This window comes from Mugil cephalus, chromosome 12, assembly GCF_022458985.1.
Source record: "Mugil cephalus isolate CIBA_MC_2020 chromosome 12, CIBA_Mcephalus_1.1, whole genome shotgun sequence".
NCBI classification, from domain to species: Eukaryota; Metazoa; Chordata; class Actinopteri; order Mugiliformes; family Mugilidae; genus Mugil; species Mugil cephalus.
Window position 1 is genome coordinate 3,443,233 of NC_061781.1, and position 20,588 is coordinate 3,463,820.

The window sequence follows — 20,588 nt, forward strand, 5'->3', positions numbered from 1 at the left end:
AACTCTTGGTTCTTAACCCTCCACTTGTTGTATTCTGCGTCCGGTTTCAGTGGTTAGTCCCTGTCCTGACAGGTTCAGTATTTCCAGCAGCTATATGGTGTATGTTTTTTTTTTTTTTTTTTTTTTTTTTTTTTAACGAACCTTTAAGGTATTTATCTTGTCAATCAATGGAGACTTTTAAAATGCATTTCCTTCTGAGTCAGTGAAGCAATGAAGTCAAGAGATGTGAGGAGCTCATGGAGGAGACACTATAGAGCCGCCTCTGTCTGAGGAAGTCTATATTTAAACCCACCATGTTTAATTCATCGTCAACTGTCGTCTTTTCACTGTGGCCCTGTATGTGAGACAGAACATCAAATGTACTGGAGACTTAATGAAGTGCCATGCCACAGCCCTTTGGCAGGGTTGTCCAGGTTATAGATGGGGATATGAATGTCACTCCATAATGCATCGGCCCTCATGACCCAAGGGGACAGTGGCCCAGAGGACTGTGTGGGTGGATATATGCTTGATTCACAATAGAATGACACACCGGCTGCTACCGATCCACAGTAATTGGTATTATGTTCTATACAAGGATATATTTTTAAGAATGAATTTATTATTTTACGTTATTTAAATTACACACATAAAGTTCTTAATGTCAGGTTGGAGAATCTGCACGTCGGCCCTTCCTTCAGATAAATATATTCAACAATGTTCCTTTCCGTAAGGTATGAAGCTCCACAGACTCTTGAAAACAAACAATGTGAGCATGAAACCGTAAGTAGGTTGGGTCAGATTTTTTATAACTCGTGGTGCTGTCACTGGGTTCATTACACAGAACACCATCCACATACAATGCCTTTCAAGTGGAAAGTGAATAAATATCAATGCACAGACATGGGATGTCTTATTTCTTGCTTTTTACACAAGGTTTAGGAAATTGGTTATTGCTTGATGCCCCCAGATGTTTGAGTCAAGGCAGTCTAAGAATGTGACGTTTATAGTCTTTGTCCACCTTTACTTTGTCAAACATATGAAGTGTGTTTTACTCAATGAGTACTTTACAGTCAGTGTGGGAAATGTAAACTCTGGTATTCAACACTGAAAGTTGATAAACATTTAGTTAAATGAGTCTCTCTCCAAACGGAAATGGATTCAGTGCGTCCCATTGTTCAATTCAACAGAACCTTTCATTAGACCTTCCTTCTGGTGAGTGTTCAGCAAGGTGTTTGTAAAGCATGCTTCTTGAATATTCCAGAAATTAGATTTTCTACCTCTGTCAAATTTTTTTCCGCTATGGTTATGAGTTAGCCCAGTTATTTAGCCCAGCTTGGGATTGGAGAACTGTCACAATGAGATACATAAATCATTGACATAATATAATAATAACAATAATAGTAACTGAATAAAAAATTGGAATGGAAAAGTAATTTAATTTTTCCTTTTTTTATTGTCCATAGAAATGGTATCAATAGCACTACTGCTTTTTGTGTAATATCAACTTGTGGTTGCTTTCAATAACTGTCGTGGAAAAATTCAACAAGTGAGTTGTTGAGAAGTTAGTAATGACTCAGACTCACTGATCACTTTTGTTGGTTTATTTGCAAATATTCTGCACAGAAGGAGACACACACACAGAGCAAAACCCAGAGATTATGTCACACCGAATGTGGGGTGACAACATGTTTTATAGTCCACGCTCACGTCTGTTCCACGTGGATCTGGTGAAAGTGTACTTTCCACTTCTTGAGTCTTACTTCTGGATAGAAAGGAGGCGAGAAGGTCAAACTAAACAACTAAAGGTCTTCAGTCTGCACATGTAATGTAATGTTGCACTTATTATGAACTTATTTTGACTTGTTATGAACTCATGTGGGCTAAAAGGTCACTTAAGCAAATAGACAGCGTATATGAGAAGAGTAAAAATAAAAATGTAATTTTCCATCACATAACCATTGACAAATTGAGAAAATTATTAAAGGTTTTTGAGTTCAATACAAAGCTTGTGTGATTGATACTGCTCATGAAATGATTTAATGGATGTACCCCAACACCAAGAACCAAGGCGTTTCCTGGTACAAGTTCAATATAGTGTATTGTAAAGTCTAAAAAAAGCTATAGTCATTGTGATGGCGGCCATTAAAGACTAACCCTGCCTCAGGTTCTCAGCTTCAGCACGAGGGAGTGAATCAACAGCTGAAAGTCAGTGACATCAAGTGTACAGCTGGTGAGTCAGAACAGTAGCCTGCTGGTGGAAACTGCATCTTTGACATTTTTTTGTGACACCTTAAAGGATATTTCTGGTGTTGTTCAACTTTTTTCCTCAACGGTTTTATTTTTGTTCCTTTGCCCGGCTTTTCCATCTGTTGTGCACAACCACGCTAGATGTTCTTGATCTGGGAACATGGTGATAGCTGCACAACAAAGTTCGCGCGGGAGAGAATTTGGTCAGATTATACGACTGTTTACGTGAACAGTTGTCATTATCTAAACCATCTGATTTTGAGGAAAATATGAGGCAAGGGAGTGGGGTTTGACACTTTGAAAATGTCGTTTGATGGAAATGAAAATGATCAACCTACAGATTGCACCCTTGCAGCATCTTTAAATTGCTTGTTTCATCAGATGTACACTTGGCTCTGGGGGTTACCTGCGACAATGTAAAGGATAATTCTAGTAATAGAATTTATAAATCTATTGTAAGATGATTAATATACCAATATTTTCCTATAGTGCATTTAATCTTTTACACAATAGATAATGTTGTAGAAAAAAGATCCATTTGATTTGAAGCGCAGTCACTCACTTGTATATCATGTATCATGGTGTAACTCTAGCTAATTCACATTAGTTATGGATTATTTAAGGATACATTTTTATCATAATAATTTGTGTCGTGTATTCAGTTTAATTATTTTAGGACTTTGCAGGATTATGTTTGTTTGTATTGTCCTGCTGTGTCACTGTCAGTTACAAGAAGATTCAAGCTGTAGCCTGACAGCCTGATGTGAGTATATATATATGAGAACGGTGTTTTGTCTCTCACCAAACAATGCTCTCAGTCTTTATTTTTCTAAAAAACAGTTGTGCATTGTGAAAGATGCTGTCAATTTTATGTTGGCATATAAGACAAGTAAACAGACATGTCTAGGAAGGAATGCTATACTCGTCACCCATTTCAATTACATCTAGAGATAACCACAAAATCTTAAATCCTAGTTTGTCAGGTAGTGCAATTTGTAGAATTCATCAAAGAGTTTCTGTTTCTGTCTCTGACACTGACAACCAAGACACTGTACCTAGATATTCTTGATTTACCCATGAGGCACAGTCATAATAATGTTTAAATGTGCCATGTGTCTAGGAATGGCAAACAAAATAGTTGTGCGTGTTTCTGAAACTGTTCTATTAACCCAAGTGTAATTTATTTCCGTCCAAATCATTTGGCATCCGTATCCATACTTCGCTTTAATTTGTGATGCACCTGCAGTTTTTACGCCTGTCTTCTTTTTGGATGCAAAACAAACCCAGTGCTTTTACCGGACTCCAACAATTGCTATTAAAAGCTGTCGACTCGCTTAAACTGGCCTAAACAATAGCAAATTGGAAGTACAGAGCTATTTACACTGTACTGCAGGTTAACCCTGAAGACATGAAAACTTTGAATGAAACATATGGAATCGTGTAGTAAACTAAAAAGTGTTGAACATATGTTTTGTATTTTAGATTTTTCAAAGCCAAAGACAGCCAGCTTTGCTCACTCTTGGTCTTCTTTCAGTCATACTTATAAGGTAGCCACTTGAAATGGTTTAGAGTTAATAAGCATTGTCAAGAGTGAATTTATGTCTTACCTTCTTAATGTGTGTGACACATGGAGGTATGGTTGGTACTTACTTGCCCTGTTTTAACACTGTTATAAAACACATTATAGCAAGAACCACTCAAATAAGCAAAAAGAAACAGTCCATCGTTACTTTAAGACATGAAGGTCAGACAATCTGGAAAATTTCACCAACACTGTAGTAGTGGTAGAGCCCAACCCGCATACAGTATTTAGAAAGGCACAAATAAAGTGTTTTTTACAAATACAAATTATCATTATTTTTGTTGAATAGACAGCAACTCAAATCAGAGCCATGTTAATGCTTCACTGTGTTCAAGTAACAGACACATCTCAACATCAACTGTTCGGAGGAGACTGTGTGAACCAAATAACGGTCAAACTGCTGCAAAGAATCAACCACTGAGGAAGAACAACAAGAAGAAGAGAATTATTTGGCCCAATAAACACAAGGAATTAGACCACTGGAACTCTGTACTGTGGTCTAATGAGATGGACACGTCGCTGTGAGATGATAAAAGGTGAGTGGATAGTTTAAACATGGACAGTTCCCACCCTGAAGCATGGGAGAGGGAGTGAAGGTGTGGGAGTGCTTTGCTGGTGGCATGGCTGATGATTTATTTATTCAAAATTCAAGGCCCACTGAACCAGCATGGCTGCCACAGCATCCTGCACTATACGACCACATTTGGTCATATAGCCTTTGAAATGCTTGTCTACAGTCCCCCTTTCTTCCCGAGCACACTGAGTCATCTCAGTGTCAGTGGGCTCTGACTGGTGGTTTTAACCCACTGCAGGCTTGCTGCTGAGATCTGCCAGCTATTCACTTTCGGCCAATATATCACTGTCTTCTCTCCACAGCCAGGTGCAAGCCAATCAATACCTCTGCCTTGTTAGAATCCCACTGAATGGCCTTTGCCAATTACACGTCATTGTCACTGAAGCAAACATTCCTTCTTATCCTCACCGTGCAGCTATATTTACCAGGGTTCAAGAATTAACAGCATTTACAATGATTTTCATTTTAAATCTGTTATTTATACAAAAAGAATGCTGCAACCATTTTTCAGATTTCGCCCATAGAACAGCTGAGTCAGAATTCTATTAATATGAGTTAGTGACATGTGTGATTATAATTATTTAGGCTGATTAGACAGTGGAGTGTGGTGACTCTGTTAGAACACACAACTCCCATACGTATATTCAAGATAGAATTGATTTTCTGAACTGTCTACTAAGATGTTACAATATTTAGCATTTTGAAGTAATATTTTGTGAAAAAGAGGGTCATAAGCTGGACTGGACAAAAGTGAAAATGTATTTCTTATACTGCTGTATAAAATAATATTTTCTTGATATGTATTTATTTATCTAAACTTTATCAAACCCAACTACCCTCTGGCACCACTTCAGTCAGTATCTGATGACCAGTGTCAAATTTGCACATAATAATGACACAGAAAACAGGCATACACGTGACACACTGCCTGGCTAAAAGAAAAAGTCACCCCCACCAAAAAAAAAAAAAAAGAAAAAAAGTCACACACTCTATATTTCGTTGGACCATATTTAGCTTAGATCACAGCAGCATTGCTGTGGCACTGTTTCAAAAAACTTCGCAATGTCACTGCTTAAAGCCTCCTCCAGCACATCCCAAAGATTCTCAGTGGGGTTAAGGTCTGGACTCTGTGGCGGCAAATCCATGTGTTAAAATGATGTCTCATGCTCCCTGAACCACCTTTTCACAATCCGAGCCCCATGAATCCTGACATTGTCAATCTGGACTTGTTGCTCCAGGGTTTCCCCAAATGTTTAAATTAAAAAAAAATAAATAAATAATTACCACATTTCTTCCTGGAAGATGATGGTTCCCCACTATCCTTCCACATTTTAATAATACGTCAGACAGTTCTTAACCCAATTTTATTAGTTTCTTATTCAGGCCCCTTAGATGTTTTCTCTGTTTGATGCATCCCAATGATTTGACAATTCTTAAACCGACCAACATATTTTCCATGGCCACGGGATGTGTCTTTGACATGGCTGTTTAAAAAATGAGAAGCTAGTCATTGCATCAGCTGGGGTTAAATAACTTGCTGCCAGCTGAAAGATAATAATTATCCAATAGTGGGCTATTTCCTTAGTTAAATCCAGGTGGTGACTCTCTTTTTGGCCGAGCAGTGTAGTAGGAAAAGCAGTTATCTGGTTATAACACACAAATATCAGAAGTGTGTTTTTTTTCTATCAAATTTGTGATCTTACACAAAAATATTCATTGGTACTGTAGTGACAACACCAGTACTCAGCTTTTTAAGTTGTCTAAAGATTAGCATCCTACATCTAAAATTAACCCTATGTTTGTTTGTTTTTTAGCCTAAACCTCGCCACGGACACAAGTCTGAATGTAAACACAACTCTGGTGTGTGTATCCATTCAAAAAGAGTTCTGTGAGCATAATGGGCAATTGTGTTGTCCAACAAAACATGACTGAAAATACAATTCAGTAATGAACACAATTAGACAACAGGGATGTGTTGAAAATGTGACTCAGTCTGTTATTTGTGGTACGACTTCACATCCCTCTTTAATTTCACTCTGAAATGCACAACGTTATGGAAGACAAGAGTGTTCTAGTTAGTGAATCCAAGACAGCCAGAAACTGGAGACAAATCTGTCATTTTATTCAAATGTGTTGAATAGGCTTAGCTAGGACTTTGCAAGAATAGTTATTGTTTTTGTTTTTTTATGTTTGTTTTCCTTTCGGAAATTCTGAAATACATGTGGAATCTTTTGGGATAAAAATATCAAAGCTGTGATTAAGGAGTGGTTTAGTTTTGGCACAAAGCTAACTCAATCAGCAGTAGGCAAACATTAAACAACTCTGTTCACCAGCAGATTTAAAAAAAACTTACATATTAATGTTTGATTAACATTCAGTTGACTCTTGCAAATCATTCTTTAATTCATAAATGCTAAGCAGACAATTAAATTTGGTGTATTATTCAGGTGTACATCATCCGTAAAAGTGGGGAAGCATTCAATGCCAGTTCAATGAAGGTTATGCTGAAACTACTGGTTGAAAGTTGACCGGAGCTGTATCATTACGTTACAACAGGACACAGAGACATCATATTTAAAATAGAATCCATAAAAGTGAGGCTTTCTTCCCAGTTTTAAGATTCATGTCATGGATTGACACTGATGGTGTCGCTTTGTGTTAGTGGGAAATCAATAGACGAGAACAATTTCTTCAGCTGACATTGTTCTCTGGCTTTCATGTAGATGACAAAAGGAGCTCTTTCCACCGAGTGTGACAGACATTTTGTTTCTCCACTTTATTCCTTCAGTGTTTTACACCCGCTGTCTTCCCTTTTACCAGCCTAAACTTCATGTGGTATGACATGATAACTTCCTCACAGCCCGTCTTTATGCCAGGCTTCATATTGATTTTCAGTTTTTCCCTGCTAGTCCTTGTGTTTGTTTTTTTCAATGCGGGGGAAGGACCCATTACAGTATGCAAATGATGGAACATCTACTAGTCAACCTACTGAATGAAAAATATTGTTTTGTCAGAAGTTTTGATTGAACCACAGTGAATCACCAGGCTCCTGATGCACTAATGGCTGTGTTCGTGTCTGACTTCAGCCCTGTCTCAGTCGACAACCGCACACAGTGAGCAAGGGCACAGGAAGAACAGTGGAGAATTCTATCTCTCTCTTTTAATCAGTGTCTTTCACTGCTCAAAGCAGCGATAATGGGAATGTCAGGAGCTGCAAAAATAGGATGGGCTAACAGGAGCTTAATGGAAGATGGAGAAGAGTGTGAGGTACATACGGCTTAGGGAGGGCTTGTGGCTGCATTGGGGTTCACACAAATGAAGCTGCTATCCCAAATACAATATTAGGGTGTGAAAGAAGGAACATAAAGAAGCATGAAGGATGTGAGTTTTGTCTGTTCGTACACCAGAGCTGTCCGGCTGCTTTCAACTTAAGAGCTGCCAAACATCAATGTGCGGCCATTAACAACCTTCACGCTCTGACAGATCCTGTGTGCATGTGCTATATTATGCATTTGTACGTCAGCAGGCAAACACAGAGATAAACACGCACACATCCAGTGATGCCTTCAATGACGCTTAAGCAGCGGTTCCCAGCACAGCTCTGGGAGTCTCTAATGTTAATTAATGGGAGGCACCAGAGCGTGCAGTGCCTAATTAACCCCCGAGAATGATCCTGCAAAGCTATGCAAGTGGAAAAACAGTCTAAAAAGAATGCAATTTACTTTTTTCTGTTTGTTTTCAAGGCTCTGTTTCCACGCTACCAATCCATATGTTGCCAACCACTTTGCAGATCACTGGCATCTGACAGCAACACAGCTGATCTTTTATTCCTTTCGCCACCACGCTGAGTGGCAGGGGAATAGAGATTAATTGCCGTGATCATGTAGCTAATTAGGAAAATGAAAGAAAATCAAGGTGGGTTGATGGCTCGACGCTAGAAGACCTACTGAAATGAACGGGGAGTGATTAGTCATCCAGTGAAGAAAACATGTCACATAAACATCCATTCGAAACTGGCATTGATGCAACTGATGTGTGCTTTATCCCAATTAAAATGTGCACCGTATCTTAAATCCACAGAGCCGTAAAAATCCCCCCATGAGCACAAGTGCCAGTTCATCCACCCAAACACAGCTTGGGTCACAGCCCAGCCATTTGCAATCAAGCGTCTTACCACATGCCAAATTCTTATAAAAGGTGTGGAAGAAAAACAGTGACTCACCATATACTGCCCCACAGCGACAGTAATTAAAGAAGTAATTGCCAAGATAAGAGAGCGTGTGTGTGTGTGTGTGTGTGTGTGTGTGTGTGTGTGTGAGGTGGCTGGAAGCCTGTGTGGGGTGGCTGGGAAGCACTATATCATATATGCCTTGTCTCACTCTGAAACGAGTGTAAGTACTTGTGTCGGATGCAACAGGCCTCCACATTTACTTGAAGGTTTATTTATTGATTTATTTATTTTTAGATAAAGGTATTCATCCTAATATCACTAATATGTAGATGCAACTTGAACATCAGCTAAAACTCAGGTATATTTTGGTACTTTAAGATTTTACTGTCCAGATTCAGTTTGATGCATTAATATTAATATTAACCCCAACCTTCAATTCTTCAGAGGTGACAAAATGCTTAAATTGAACTAATAAGAACAGATTATGTTCTTATAATGTGACATTGTGATTAATATCGGGGCTAAGGGTAAGATGGGGCTAGAGTTGGGGTAATATATGAAAATAAGTGTGATTCAAACTCTATATTATTTGATATATTAAATTTTCTTCCGAATTTATGTTCTTTTTTTAGCCTTTTTGGCTGTTCAGACTCATATTGTCTGAACTGCCACTGGTATTAAGCCTGACAGCTGCCCGTCCTGATGATAAAGACAGAAATGTAAGTTCTCCCATTTACCTAATATGAGTATTTCAGTGTTGTAATTTTCTTTGGTTTTGTTTTGTTTGTATTTAGTTGTTCACAGGCTACTTTAGTTTGATGTAAAGAGTAACATTTCTCATAACTAAGGCCTGTTTGTCATCCTATTTGCTAATGTGCCACGCTTGCACTTACCATGCTGTTATGTTCATGGTCGTTGAGACACTATTGTGTGGGGAAAAAAGCCCACGCAAGGAGATTTGTTAAAACAATGTGAAACAATAAAGGAAATGTTAATTGAAAGAAACAAGTTTAACCTCATAATTAATTCAAGGCACAAGCTACATTTCTGAGGCCGTTCACTTCATTTGATTTTAAAAATGAATATAGGAACATATTTTTTTCACTCAGTAATATTGTGAGGGCTGCATGTGGCCCACGGGCCGTCATTTGACATTCACGCAAAAGGGTACAATGTACAATACAATGTTCAATAATGCAGAAACTTAGACCCAATTACTGGTGACTTTGTTTGATTTGGAAGACACAAAGACCAACACTGTTGTAGTGTTACACAAGTTGTCAAATTAATGTAAATCTAAAGAGATTAAACCAAAACGCAGATTAAAAGAAAAATACAAAAAGTGAAACATGGCTCTGATGGCACAGAGGTTGTAGGAGACGATCACACTCACAGGCTTTAATAGCATTTGTAGAAGACACACGCATTAGAAAAAGGATCAGATCCTGGATATCTATTCAGACATGATGTAGAGGATGAGCAGGGATGCTCTGCTGCATAAATATGTGAGTGAAGCAGAAGATGTGCAGAATGAAAATTGTGATTTTCCATTAGTTGAAGCAGCATTACTGAACTAAGGCATTAGCTATGTCAGTAATTAGGACAAAGGGCAAAGGCCCTTTTCATCGTCAAGAACACACACTCGACCAAAGATATGACTCTCCTTCAGCAGATGTCACCTCTCATTATTGTAAGTGTCATTATCCATTGAGTTTAGCTGCAGAAATCTATTTAAATAGCACTATCCAGTAGCTTGCCGGTCAATCACACATCTTAAAAAGATGTGGTTCAAGTTGACATGCAACTAGAGTATATAAATGTATCGTGAATGACTGTGTGGTAGCGTTAGTTAAAACCAGAAATAAAAAGAGAAAAGGGAGTCTGTTAATTTAATTTTATGCCGACATTGTGTTTGCTAGAGAATTTCACTTCTGCAGGCTGCATAACCATGCATGTAAACAGTCCAGCAGGGTTTTAATAATCTGACAGCCACAAACCTGCTTTCCAGCCAAAAAATAGAATGATGCATTTGTCTGCAGTAAATGACGAGAGCTGACAGGCTGTGTGCAGCTGAAAGCTAACTGGGTGAAATCAGGTTGTAATTTGTTTGATGTGAGCAATATTGACAGGTAAAACACTCAATAATGGACTTACAGGGATTACCGCAGCACTGGCCGTTTATTGAAGCGGGCAAAGATTGTATGAGCAAGGAGGTACATGCACCGCTGTTACACAGTTGCACAAAGTCTGAAGTCAGATAGACAACCAATAGGAACAAGTACTAATGACTCTTATTTTGAAATCTATTTTAGATGATGTCTAGGGCTTTTACCTACTATTTTACCCACTATTTGGGACTCTCATTTCTTCAACTCATTTTAGTTATACTACTACACAAGCGAATCTGCATTGAATCACAGCCTTGAGTGGATTTCATATGCAACTGCCTTGGAAATAGCTAATTAAAATTCTCTACATTTTAACGAACGATACAGCAGACGTTATACAAGACACAGTATGTTGACTTATGTGATAATACTGAGGTTCACTGGCTATGAACAGGACAGGGTAAATTTCAATGGAAATCATACACAGAAAAGAGACACAGATGTGTAACTTTACTACAGTGTGTGTCTCCTAAGTCTACTGAAGTGTTTTTGGTTTTAAGAGCTTAAGCAACCGACTGGTGTGTTAAAATGTCCAGACTGGGCCAATGTGGAGGCAACATGATGCCACTCTCTCACCAGATTGCCAGTGACAGGCTGAGGGTGCCCAAGCAGCAAGGGGAGCGTGCACCGGTATACTGATGGAAACTGACGCTCACTGAATCACATGTGGCAGCAGCTGAATGTGACTTTCTCAATAACATGCATCAGCGTGAAAAGCAGACACGCATCCAGCATTCACACACTTGCGAGTGCTCACAAGCAGCTGGAGAGGAGCGCGCATGTCGTATTTTTCACATGTGCCTGACAAAAAACAGATGCCCTTCCGTAATCTCTGCACAGATCTTCATCATTTCCAACCTCAGCCACATGAAAATGACGATGAATTACCGGGAAATTCTGCATAAATGTCGTCCCAGAGAGTAGACAGAGGCACTGTGCAAATGGATTGCTTTAATGTATGTGAGGATGACAGAAAATATGCATATTTATGTGATACGCAGAGTTGTACTTCTAATCAAGCAATGTTATCCTATGTGATGATAATTCTGTGGTCTAAAGAGATAACCGGAAATTAGTACTGGAAATTATACTCATCCTCCTTGTTTTCAACATGGAACCATGATGCATTTAAGCAAACAATGTTCAGAGTAAAAGTAGCTCTGCTGTCAGACAGATGATGGTGTACCCAACGAATAGGAGTGCTGTAAGCAGCAAATTTAATGTGTAATGATGCACTCCATTTGTAAAGTCTGCAGAAAGTCATCCATCCGTGACATTATATCACCACTCATTAACTGGGGTAGGAATAAAAGTCACCAATGCTCCTGCATGAGGTTACACTGCCACTTTAACAACAGCGGTTTAGTTCTTTTTGTGCTGACCGTGGGAAGAAAAATGGATTATATATATAAAATGGATTATACAAAAGAACAAGATGCTGACCTTAGTTGTTTTAGCAAAAGTTGCTAAGACTCTCTTTACATTTCAGAGGCTGCTTAATAGAGAGAATGCACACACAGTGACATGGGTTCTTTGTTCATCTAGTTTATGTGTAAGGTGGAAGAAGTCTAATTGAGAAAAGCGGGTCTAAAGGTCTACTTGATAACAGAGAGTCTGAATGAAAACAGAACTACACAGGGAAGCACAGTAGAGGTTGTTCAACCAAATTAGTATAGTTTTCTTTTTGAGACTCCTCAGGACAACTGTAGTTTACTAATCTAGTACACATGCCCTTCCCCAGTAGATCTGTTCCATTTGTATGAAATTACACCTTAATATACGCATAAGCTCTAATTACTGTTTAATGATCCACCAGTTATTTTATTCAGGTAATTGTTTTTCTTTCCTCTAAAAGGAATCAGATAATTTAACATTAATTAGTTTTTTCTAATATATCTCATATCTATTCATATGACAGTTGTTAATTGGTTGTAAAATGGCACAATAAATTAGTACTTGGTGTGGTGGTTCATGTTCTCATTCTGCCGGCTTACTCCTACAATCCAAAGACACGCTTGTTAAGTTATTCTAAATGGTCCATAGGCGTGTACCCGAGTGTTAATGGTTACCTGTCTCTTTGTGTTAGCCTTGTGACACACTGGAGACCTGTGCAGCACACCTCTTCGCCAATGGCAGCTGGGATAGGCTCCACCCACCCCCATGACCCGGTTCTTTAGTGCAGTGGGTCAGCTCCAATAGACATTTGGAGCTTATTATCTAATAGGCCACATACAGTTACACAATAGGCCAGCTTTGGCCCGTTGGAACAGAACATAAGAAGTCACTATGAAACTACAGGTACAAGGACATTATGCAGAAGCTCCAGAAGGTTTCAATAAATATCCAGTCAAGTCCGCATTTCAGTTTGACACCACTGCTCTAGAGGATAAGCAGATCCAGGTAATTACATAAAAGGAACTAATGCAAATGAATGAAATTAAAATGGCAAAATAACAGCTAGAGCATTCCATTTATTACTGAATCACATGATCTACCACCTATTTATCTCTGATGCAGATGGAGAGTGAAGAGATTTTAGCCAAAACCTCTGAAGCCTTTGGGTTAGGGGAGGGGAAAAAAATCTAATTTTTGCTCCAAATCCTAGCGATCAATCTTTACTCTCGCCCGTCTGTCTGTTATCTTCTCCCATTTGTCTGGGGTCTATTTTGCTCCATCTATCCACAAACCACCCTATAAAGCTGACTTTTCTGACTGCCTCATCGCACAACATCGGTGCTCTCTCTGTCTAGCCTGGGGTCAGCTCAGGGAATGGGATGGCATTGCAAAGATAGTGGAAAAATGTCACCCAGGAATGAAATATTGATGGACAGAAAGGCCTTGCCTTTTTCCCTTGCCCTCGGGCGCAAACTAAGAGTCACGCAGTCGAAGGGCAGCGAAGAGGAAAGCCAAAACAAACACACTAATCCGCAAGAAAAGAGACAGACGGAGAGCAATGCGGGAACGCCACAATCCTGTCCATGCTTTCCCTCTGAGGTATCATTATCTTCTCCCTCCCTCTGAGCAAACCATAATCAGATTCACTTGCACTTCACTTGATGTGGTTTATTTCCAGCCAAGGCCTTCCAGGCTTAACATATGATCCCCTTCTGGCAAATAAGGAATCAATACAATGTAAATAAGGAGAGGGAAAATAAATCCGAACATCTGAATTTGCATAACTAGATGCAAGGTAAAGCTTGGGTGAGACATGTCAGCCTTGTTTAACAGTAAACTGCTGGCTGTTTTACTGAGTCTCAATTACAAAGCAGGAGAGACAGCAGAGAGAGATGTCCGCCCTGTGCCGCTGAACAGAAGCAGAGTTGTTGTCTGCTCTTGAAAAGTACACTCAGAACTCATTGAGGTGGCGTTAATGTCAAGTAAGAGTCGAGGTGCTTTTTGGATAAATATATGTCGAACAACACCAGCTAGGAGACAGGTGATGTGCACACTTTAACGTTGAATAGTCTAGTTAGGAAGGTTTGTGCTGTTTGTGTCATTCCATAGGACGGGCAGGCGATAGAGCCGTGTGACAGCCATATCTCTGTCTTTAAAAAAATGCTGCTCAGCCTGAAATGTTAAAATTAGAACCAAGACCTGTGAATGGTTCTATTTCATCATTAGCTGTGACTCGACTCATTCCCATTCAAGGCATAAAAACATCTGAAAACCAGCAGGTTCAGTCCATGCAGATTACTCACCGTTGATCCATTTGGCTTCCGGGTCATGGACCTTGAACTCAGGTTTGAACAAATCCTCCACTGTCAGTTTAGTGTCACTTCCCGCTTGGTTGTCAGCTGTGAAAACAAGCCATGAATTGTGAAGGTGCAGTTTTTGAAGCAAAACACATCAATATGCAGGTTAGGAAAAAAAATCACCTAGCAAGTCAAATTGCTCTATAGCGTGTGTGCAGCTTGAAATGAATCTTTGCATAGCCAGCGGAAAGTACGTCTGTGACGTGAAATGATTACAAACACAGCATCGCCCCCCCTCCAAAAAAAAAGATGACCCTGGTAGTGGCTGACATTTATTCCTGGAATATTGTGGCCCACAGTTTTCCCCTGGGATTCCCATGGACTGGGATGGGATGGAATGAGGAAAAAATTCAAATCTGAACGTGCGGCACAGGAATCGCAATTACAGTAGGGCAGTTTGTATAATAATATGCAGTTTTAATATGAAATATCAAACACAAGACAGTGAAAAAGTCTGCATACAATATTAAAGAGAGCAAACAGAAGTCATCAGATGAAGAGTTGCAGACAACAGACTGAACATCTCCGACTTATAAGTGAGTTAACCGGCTCCTTTCTCTGTGCTGGGCCGTTCACAGATCCATGCAGCGTGAAGCCTAAAATCGGTTTGTGGTTTCTCATTGAAAGGTGGAAAAAGGACCATGGTTGTCCGTCATTATTAAAACGACTGCAGTTTGTTTTGCTGCTGTAGTATTCAACCGCATTTGCAGGTCTTGCTAAATCATCCACAACTGAATATGATAATTCAGCTGAAAAGTCAGGTTTTGATGGATTCCAAAACAGAGAAAATGAAGAGTTATAGCTAGACGTTCAACTTTGAGAAGGATTAATAAGTAACTGAAATACTTTTGTTCATTGGTGGCTAAAATGTCTTAAAGTGGACTTCTGCCCAAATCAAAATATGAATTAATCCAGTGTCCACAAAGCTACCATTTCAAAATAAAAATAAAAAATGCTGACATCTCTATGTTGAGTCTCTCACACACACATAAATTGTCTCTCACAGTAGCATTCCATATGTTCGTTATTGTTCATTAGCATCATCGCTGGGCTTAAGCTTCCCCAGCGTTGGCCTTGGGAATGTTTCATTTTTAATCATGAAATGTTGTGTCTTTTACAGAAAAAGAACACGCCTTTTGTATGCTGCTTCTGAGGGCAGATGCTGATTGTGAGAAGAATACGAGGGCCAAGTTATTTTTTGAACGTCAGCCATCTTGGCTTTTCTTGACAACTCCACACAGCATGTTTGTTTATGAAGGCAATGAAAGTCTAACCAAGCATGGAATACACCAGGGGAGAGAGCAGCTTTATGAGCGGTGTATTGTGATGGATTGTGATGACACAGATGAGCAACAGTATTCCGTATAAAGTGTCAGTATTACATGAAGTCCTACTGTAAAGTTCACATGATGTGGGAATGTATGAAAATATTTATCGGTGCAGTTTTAGGTTGCGCCACCAGTCACCAGGTAACACTAAAGGTGATCTGTGCATCCACAGCCGTGTAAGTCTGGAACAATATAATCATTTTAAATGGGTCTAGATCAGACAGCACTGACTGTTTCTGTTGGGAATATCAGAACAAGCCGAACACGATTCATAACAATAGAAGCCGTAGGCCATAAAAACTAAACAATGAGCATGATGTCAAAGGCTTGGTGGAGCTGAAGGGAGCTGGGTAACAATTTGCTGTGAGGCCGTAAATACGAGCCAGCTCTTTTCACATCACACTTCGTCACTGAACACAGCTAGTGCTGCTTTAACGCATCATCTTACTTAGCTATTAGAGCCATTGCAGTATACCAGTATTAAAAAATTAAATTTCAATATTAATATATATTAAAAATAAGTACATGATAATATTGTGTACTTGAACACAGCGTGTGTTTAACATCTGCCTCTGTTTTCTTCTGTTCTGCTGTTGTTTTGATTTGATCATTTGTAACACATCTCGCAAAAGACAGAAAATGACATAGATAAAGCTAATGATGCATTTCCTGGATTTTGCCATTATTAATTACATAGTTATTTATATTGTGATAATTTCATTATTGTGACATTTTTTTTGTTCGCAATAATCATGAGTTTATTTATTTTTTTCATGACATTACAAGTTTTGTTAAAGTTGAATGGAGTCAGACTGCAGCAAAGCGGCCTCAGAAACAACAGCATGAGTGTTACCTGGTGTGAGCAGGATGACAGACATGGTGATGAGGGAGCAGACCACCAGGATGACCAGCAGAGCGATGGCAATCCCCTTCCAGTTTCTCTGAGGAGGACTCACACCACCCAGGTCCTGCAGAGAGACACAGAGAAATACAACAGATGGGTCAGATGGCCACCGCAATAAATGGTGGGTTAACTGGTGCAATTTATGATGAATGCAAATTTCACCAGATAATAAATTAATGTCAATAGACGCCAAACACGCAGTAGAAAAAAAAAAATATTTGTTCAGAAGTCTACACCTGCTACCTGGTGTGCACATGCACACCTTGACGCTGCTTACTGTCCCTATCAGAATGGGTCACACTGAAGATTTGTACTTTCTGCACAATCCCCTGCACAGTGAAATATTTGCAACGGAAGGCTTCGCATGAGCCTCTCTGTAAAGCCTGAAAAAATGAAAATGCATGATATGCATCTCAGTGCTGAACAGTATGCGCATAGTTCAGTCACTGTTTGGTCAACCTTTCTTTTGAATTACATCCTCTGACCTGTGAAAAGGATTATTTCCACTGGGCCAGGGGCCACTCTTTCTATATCTGAGCTGCGTGTTATGGCCCTCAAACAGAGATGCCGCTACATGCGTAGAAGGTAAAGAATCCAGCAGGCATTTGCATTCAAGTGCCTATGCTTGGTCGCAGGGATCTGAGTGACCATAGAGTACGCTGTGTGTGATACTATCTGCAGAGAAATATCCAGGAGAGTTTGCGAAGTGTTTGCCTGCAACTTTCTCTGACTCTGGTATTAGAAACTGTTATACATGGTCTTCCAGCACATCTGCTACCCCTGATAAGGTAAATTAAGCTCTCCCCCGCCTTGAAATTCCCTCTCTCTGCAGCTTCTCCTGGCCTCAATTACCCACAAACCCTTGCAGGTGAAATGCAGTGATTGCCCACCTACACACTACTACCCTTTGATTGACTGGAGGGGAGGTGGCACAGATTGATGCCAATCAGAGGCAGGTTCTGCGTTTGTAAAAGAATGTTTCATTGCACCTGTATCAGATTTTTGACATAATGTGCTAATTTGAGTCTCATCTCATTTCATCCTCTTCTACCACTTCTCCTCACTACGGTCGCAGGAACCTATCCCAGCTGTCATCGAGTGAGAAACGGAGTACACCCTGGACAGGTCACCAGTCTATCACAGGGCTAACACAGAGACAAACAACCATTTACACTCACTCACACCTAGGGTCAATTTAGAATCACCAATCAGCCTAACAAGCATGTCTCTGGAGGTGGGAGGAAGTTGGAGTACCTGGAGAAAACCTACGCGGTCACAGGGAGAACATGCAAACTCCACCGAGAAAGGCCCGAACCAGGACCTGGGCCTTCTCACTGGGAGGCATCAGTGTGCTAATTTAAGTCATGCTTAGAAATGTTTCTGTCACGGCTGAACAAGACTTGAACCCAAATGCACAGCGACGTTTGAATTTGTTCAGTCTTTATTTCTGAGAATAACTAAAAGTCACCCTTCAAGAGGCAAAAACACAATGAGAAAATCAATGACTAAGGTAACACGAAATCATTCTCTTTGAGGCAAAATGTAATCCAAGGTAAGGGAGACACAGACAATATATACCCACTGGGGAAATTAGACACAGCACAGGCTTCCAGGTCTGTCTCATAGAGCACTCTGTAACAACAGGACATTTTAGCTGCTTTTACAATTTTTACATTGTGAGGAACAGGTGGACGAGAGCAGTTTAGTCACCATGACTACAGATGCACATTACATGGATGCACCTTTACATCATTCACATCCCCACTTGGATTCATACCACTGATGTGTTATCAGGACTTGGACCACTGCTCATTTCATTAATACCACAAAAGAGCCCTTGTGTCTAGTGCATGACATTCTTTCATTCTCTTTTTTATGTTCTCTCTGTCTCATTTTTCCCCCCAATTTCCTATTTAGCCATTTCTGAACCCTCGTCTTCAATCTATTAGCTCAATTACAATCAATAAGAGAACCACTAAGAGAATTTGGACCCGCTGAGTCCCTCCAATTCCATTACCGTGGAGCATAGGAATAGCCACGATAAACGGGTAGTCTACCAGAGGGAATGTGACAGCAACTGGGTTATCACAATCTTTATACCCTCATTGGATAAAATTCCAAATAAATCTATGTAGATTGGAGGAGAAGCTTCCTTTATTCTTTTGCAAAATTGGAAAATAAACAGAAGACACTATCTCACGTTTGATCACATCACACGAAAGCTGTCACATTACAGCTCAAATTGGTCTTTTCCTCTCCTACCTTTTTGTTGGACTTTTTGTCAGCATGCCATTCATTTTCAAAATGTGTTTATTTACTTCACATAAATGTGCGAGTAGTGGTCCAAAGGGACACACAGGGTTATAAATAAACTTCTAACAAGCTGGGTGGCATAAACAAGAAACCTGTGCCTCCATGTTTTCAACGGCTGAAAGTACAAGGCCAACAGACGGTTCCTAAAAAAAGTGTTGTTTTTTTATCAGCCAACATACCACTTTAGCGCTACAGTCACGCTATACACACAGATGATTATGGTATATGTTACATGCTTTGCTATGAAATAATAAAATGTCATAGTGTTTTTAATGTCTACTGAAGACCTGATGTCATACCCACAAACACTGGATCATTGAATAATATATGTCAAAATAGAAGCTACGTAGCTAATGTAATGACTCTTTCAGAGTATTGCGGGAACCTAGACATCAGAACCTATGCTCATAGCCTATGCTGGTACGAGTCATTTATACGTGACGCTTGTCAGTCCAGCTCGCCATTTTTTGTCTTTTTTGCAAGTTGTGTTCATTTTTGTATTTACTTTCAGCTTCATTTTCCACTTCCTGTTTCACTTTCAACAATGGTGACTGAAACTTTCACAGAAATGTTGCACAAATACTCTCGTTGTTACATTTCTGGGTACACGTCAGTTACAGTACCAGGGTCTGCGCTGGTGCTGTTGTTTCCAAGTCAACTTAACGCACATAACCCTTTCAGGACTTTTGTTACACAACTATAACTTAACCTGACAGGCAGAAAAGACACAGCACGAACTGTTCTTTGGGTGGTGTTGTTACAGACTGAGGAGTGCACTCGCACGAGCCCAGGTTCTGTGTAAGTTACTCACTAATGAATGATCACAAACAAATTAAGCAATATGTATACACAAATCAGCTGTTTTTCTCTAGGTTTCACTCACGTTCCAGGAATCAGAGATTTGATAAATCACATTACTATCGTACGGAATATTGTGGGGTTTTTTTTCATACATTAGCACAAATAGTGGAACAGGTGCCACGTTATGTTCACTATACATAAATCCATGCGTTTCAATACGCGACAGCGATTGCTTGTCTATCTCATGGAACATCCAGTTGAACAAAAATAAATAAATAAACAAAAAGCAATTATGTGAGGGTTTGAGACATGCTTGCAGACGTTATTGATGTTTTTTTTTCTCTACTTAAATAAAACTCCATCTCAACAGGCAGACATTCAAATCACACAGACCTCCCTCTGTCTGCATGTCTTGACCTCTGGACTTGTGATCAGAATCAGAATAATTTTTATTGCCATGTATACTCACACATGCATGGAATCCTTTTTTTTTTTGATGTTTGGAAAATTTCTTCACGTTTACCAGTGAAAGGATCTATTTTAACATTTTTTCATCTTCTGTTAGATTTTGACATTGGGTGGATATCAACTATGCGTTAGCATCAGAATATGGATGTTAGCAGAACTGGTCAGCAATGAATGATTTTTAAAAATAATGTCCCTGCTGTCTGACCCATCCATTGTGTAGAGTGGGCAGTGGGCTGCAGTCTCTAAGCAGAACTAGCACCCAAGGCCCTTTAGCCCCACGCTGCACCTCTAACCACCA

The 20,588-nt window shown here is 39.6% G+C and overlaps 1 protein-coding gene across 2 annotated transcripts in view; it reads right to left on the minus strand.

The window, feature by feature from the left end:
* LOC125017361 (inactive dipeptidyl peptidase 10-like) overlaps window positions 1–20,588 on the minus strand; it is a 179,458-nt gene that overhangs the window by 55,914 nt on the left and 102,956 nt on the right. For both annotated transcript variants that reach the window (XM_047600393.1, XM_047600394.1), the window contains exons 2-3: window positions 16,658–16,772; window positions 14,423–14,518 (exon numbers count right to left, since the gene is read on the minus strand). In XM_047600393.1, coding sequence (XP_047456349.1) covers window positions 14,423–14,518; window positions 16,658–16,772 — 211 coding nt within the window. The remainder of the gene's footprint in view (window positions 1–14,422; window positions 14,519–16,657; window positions 16,773–20,588) is intronic.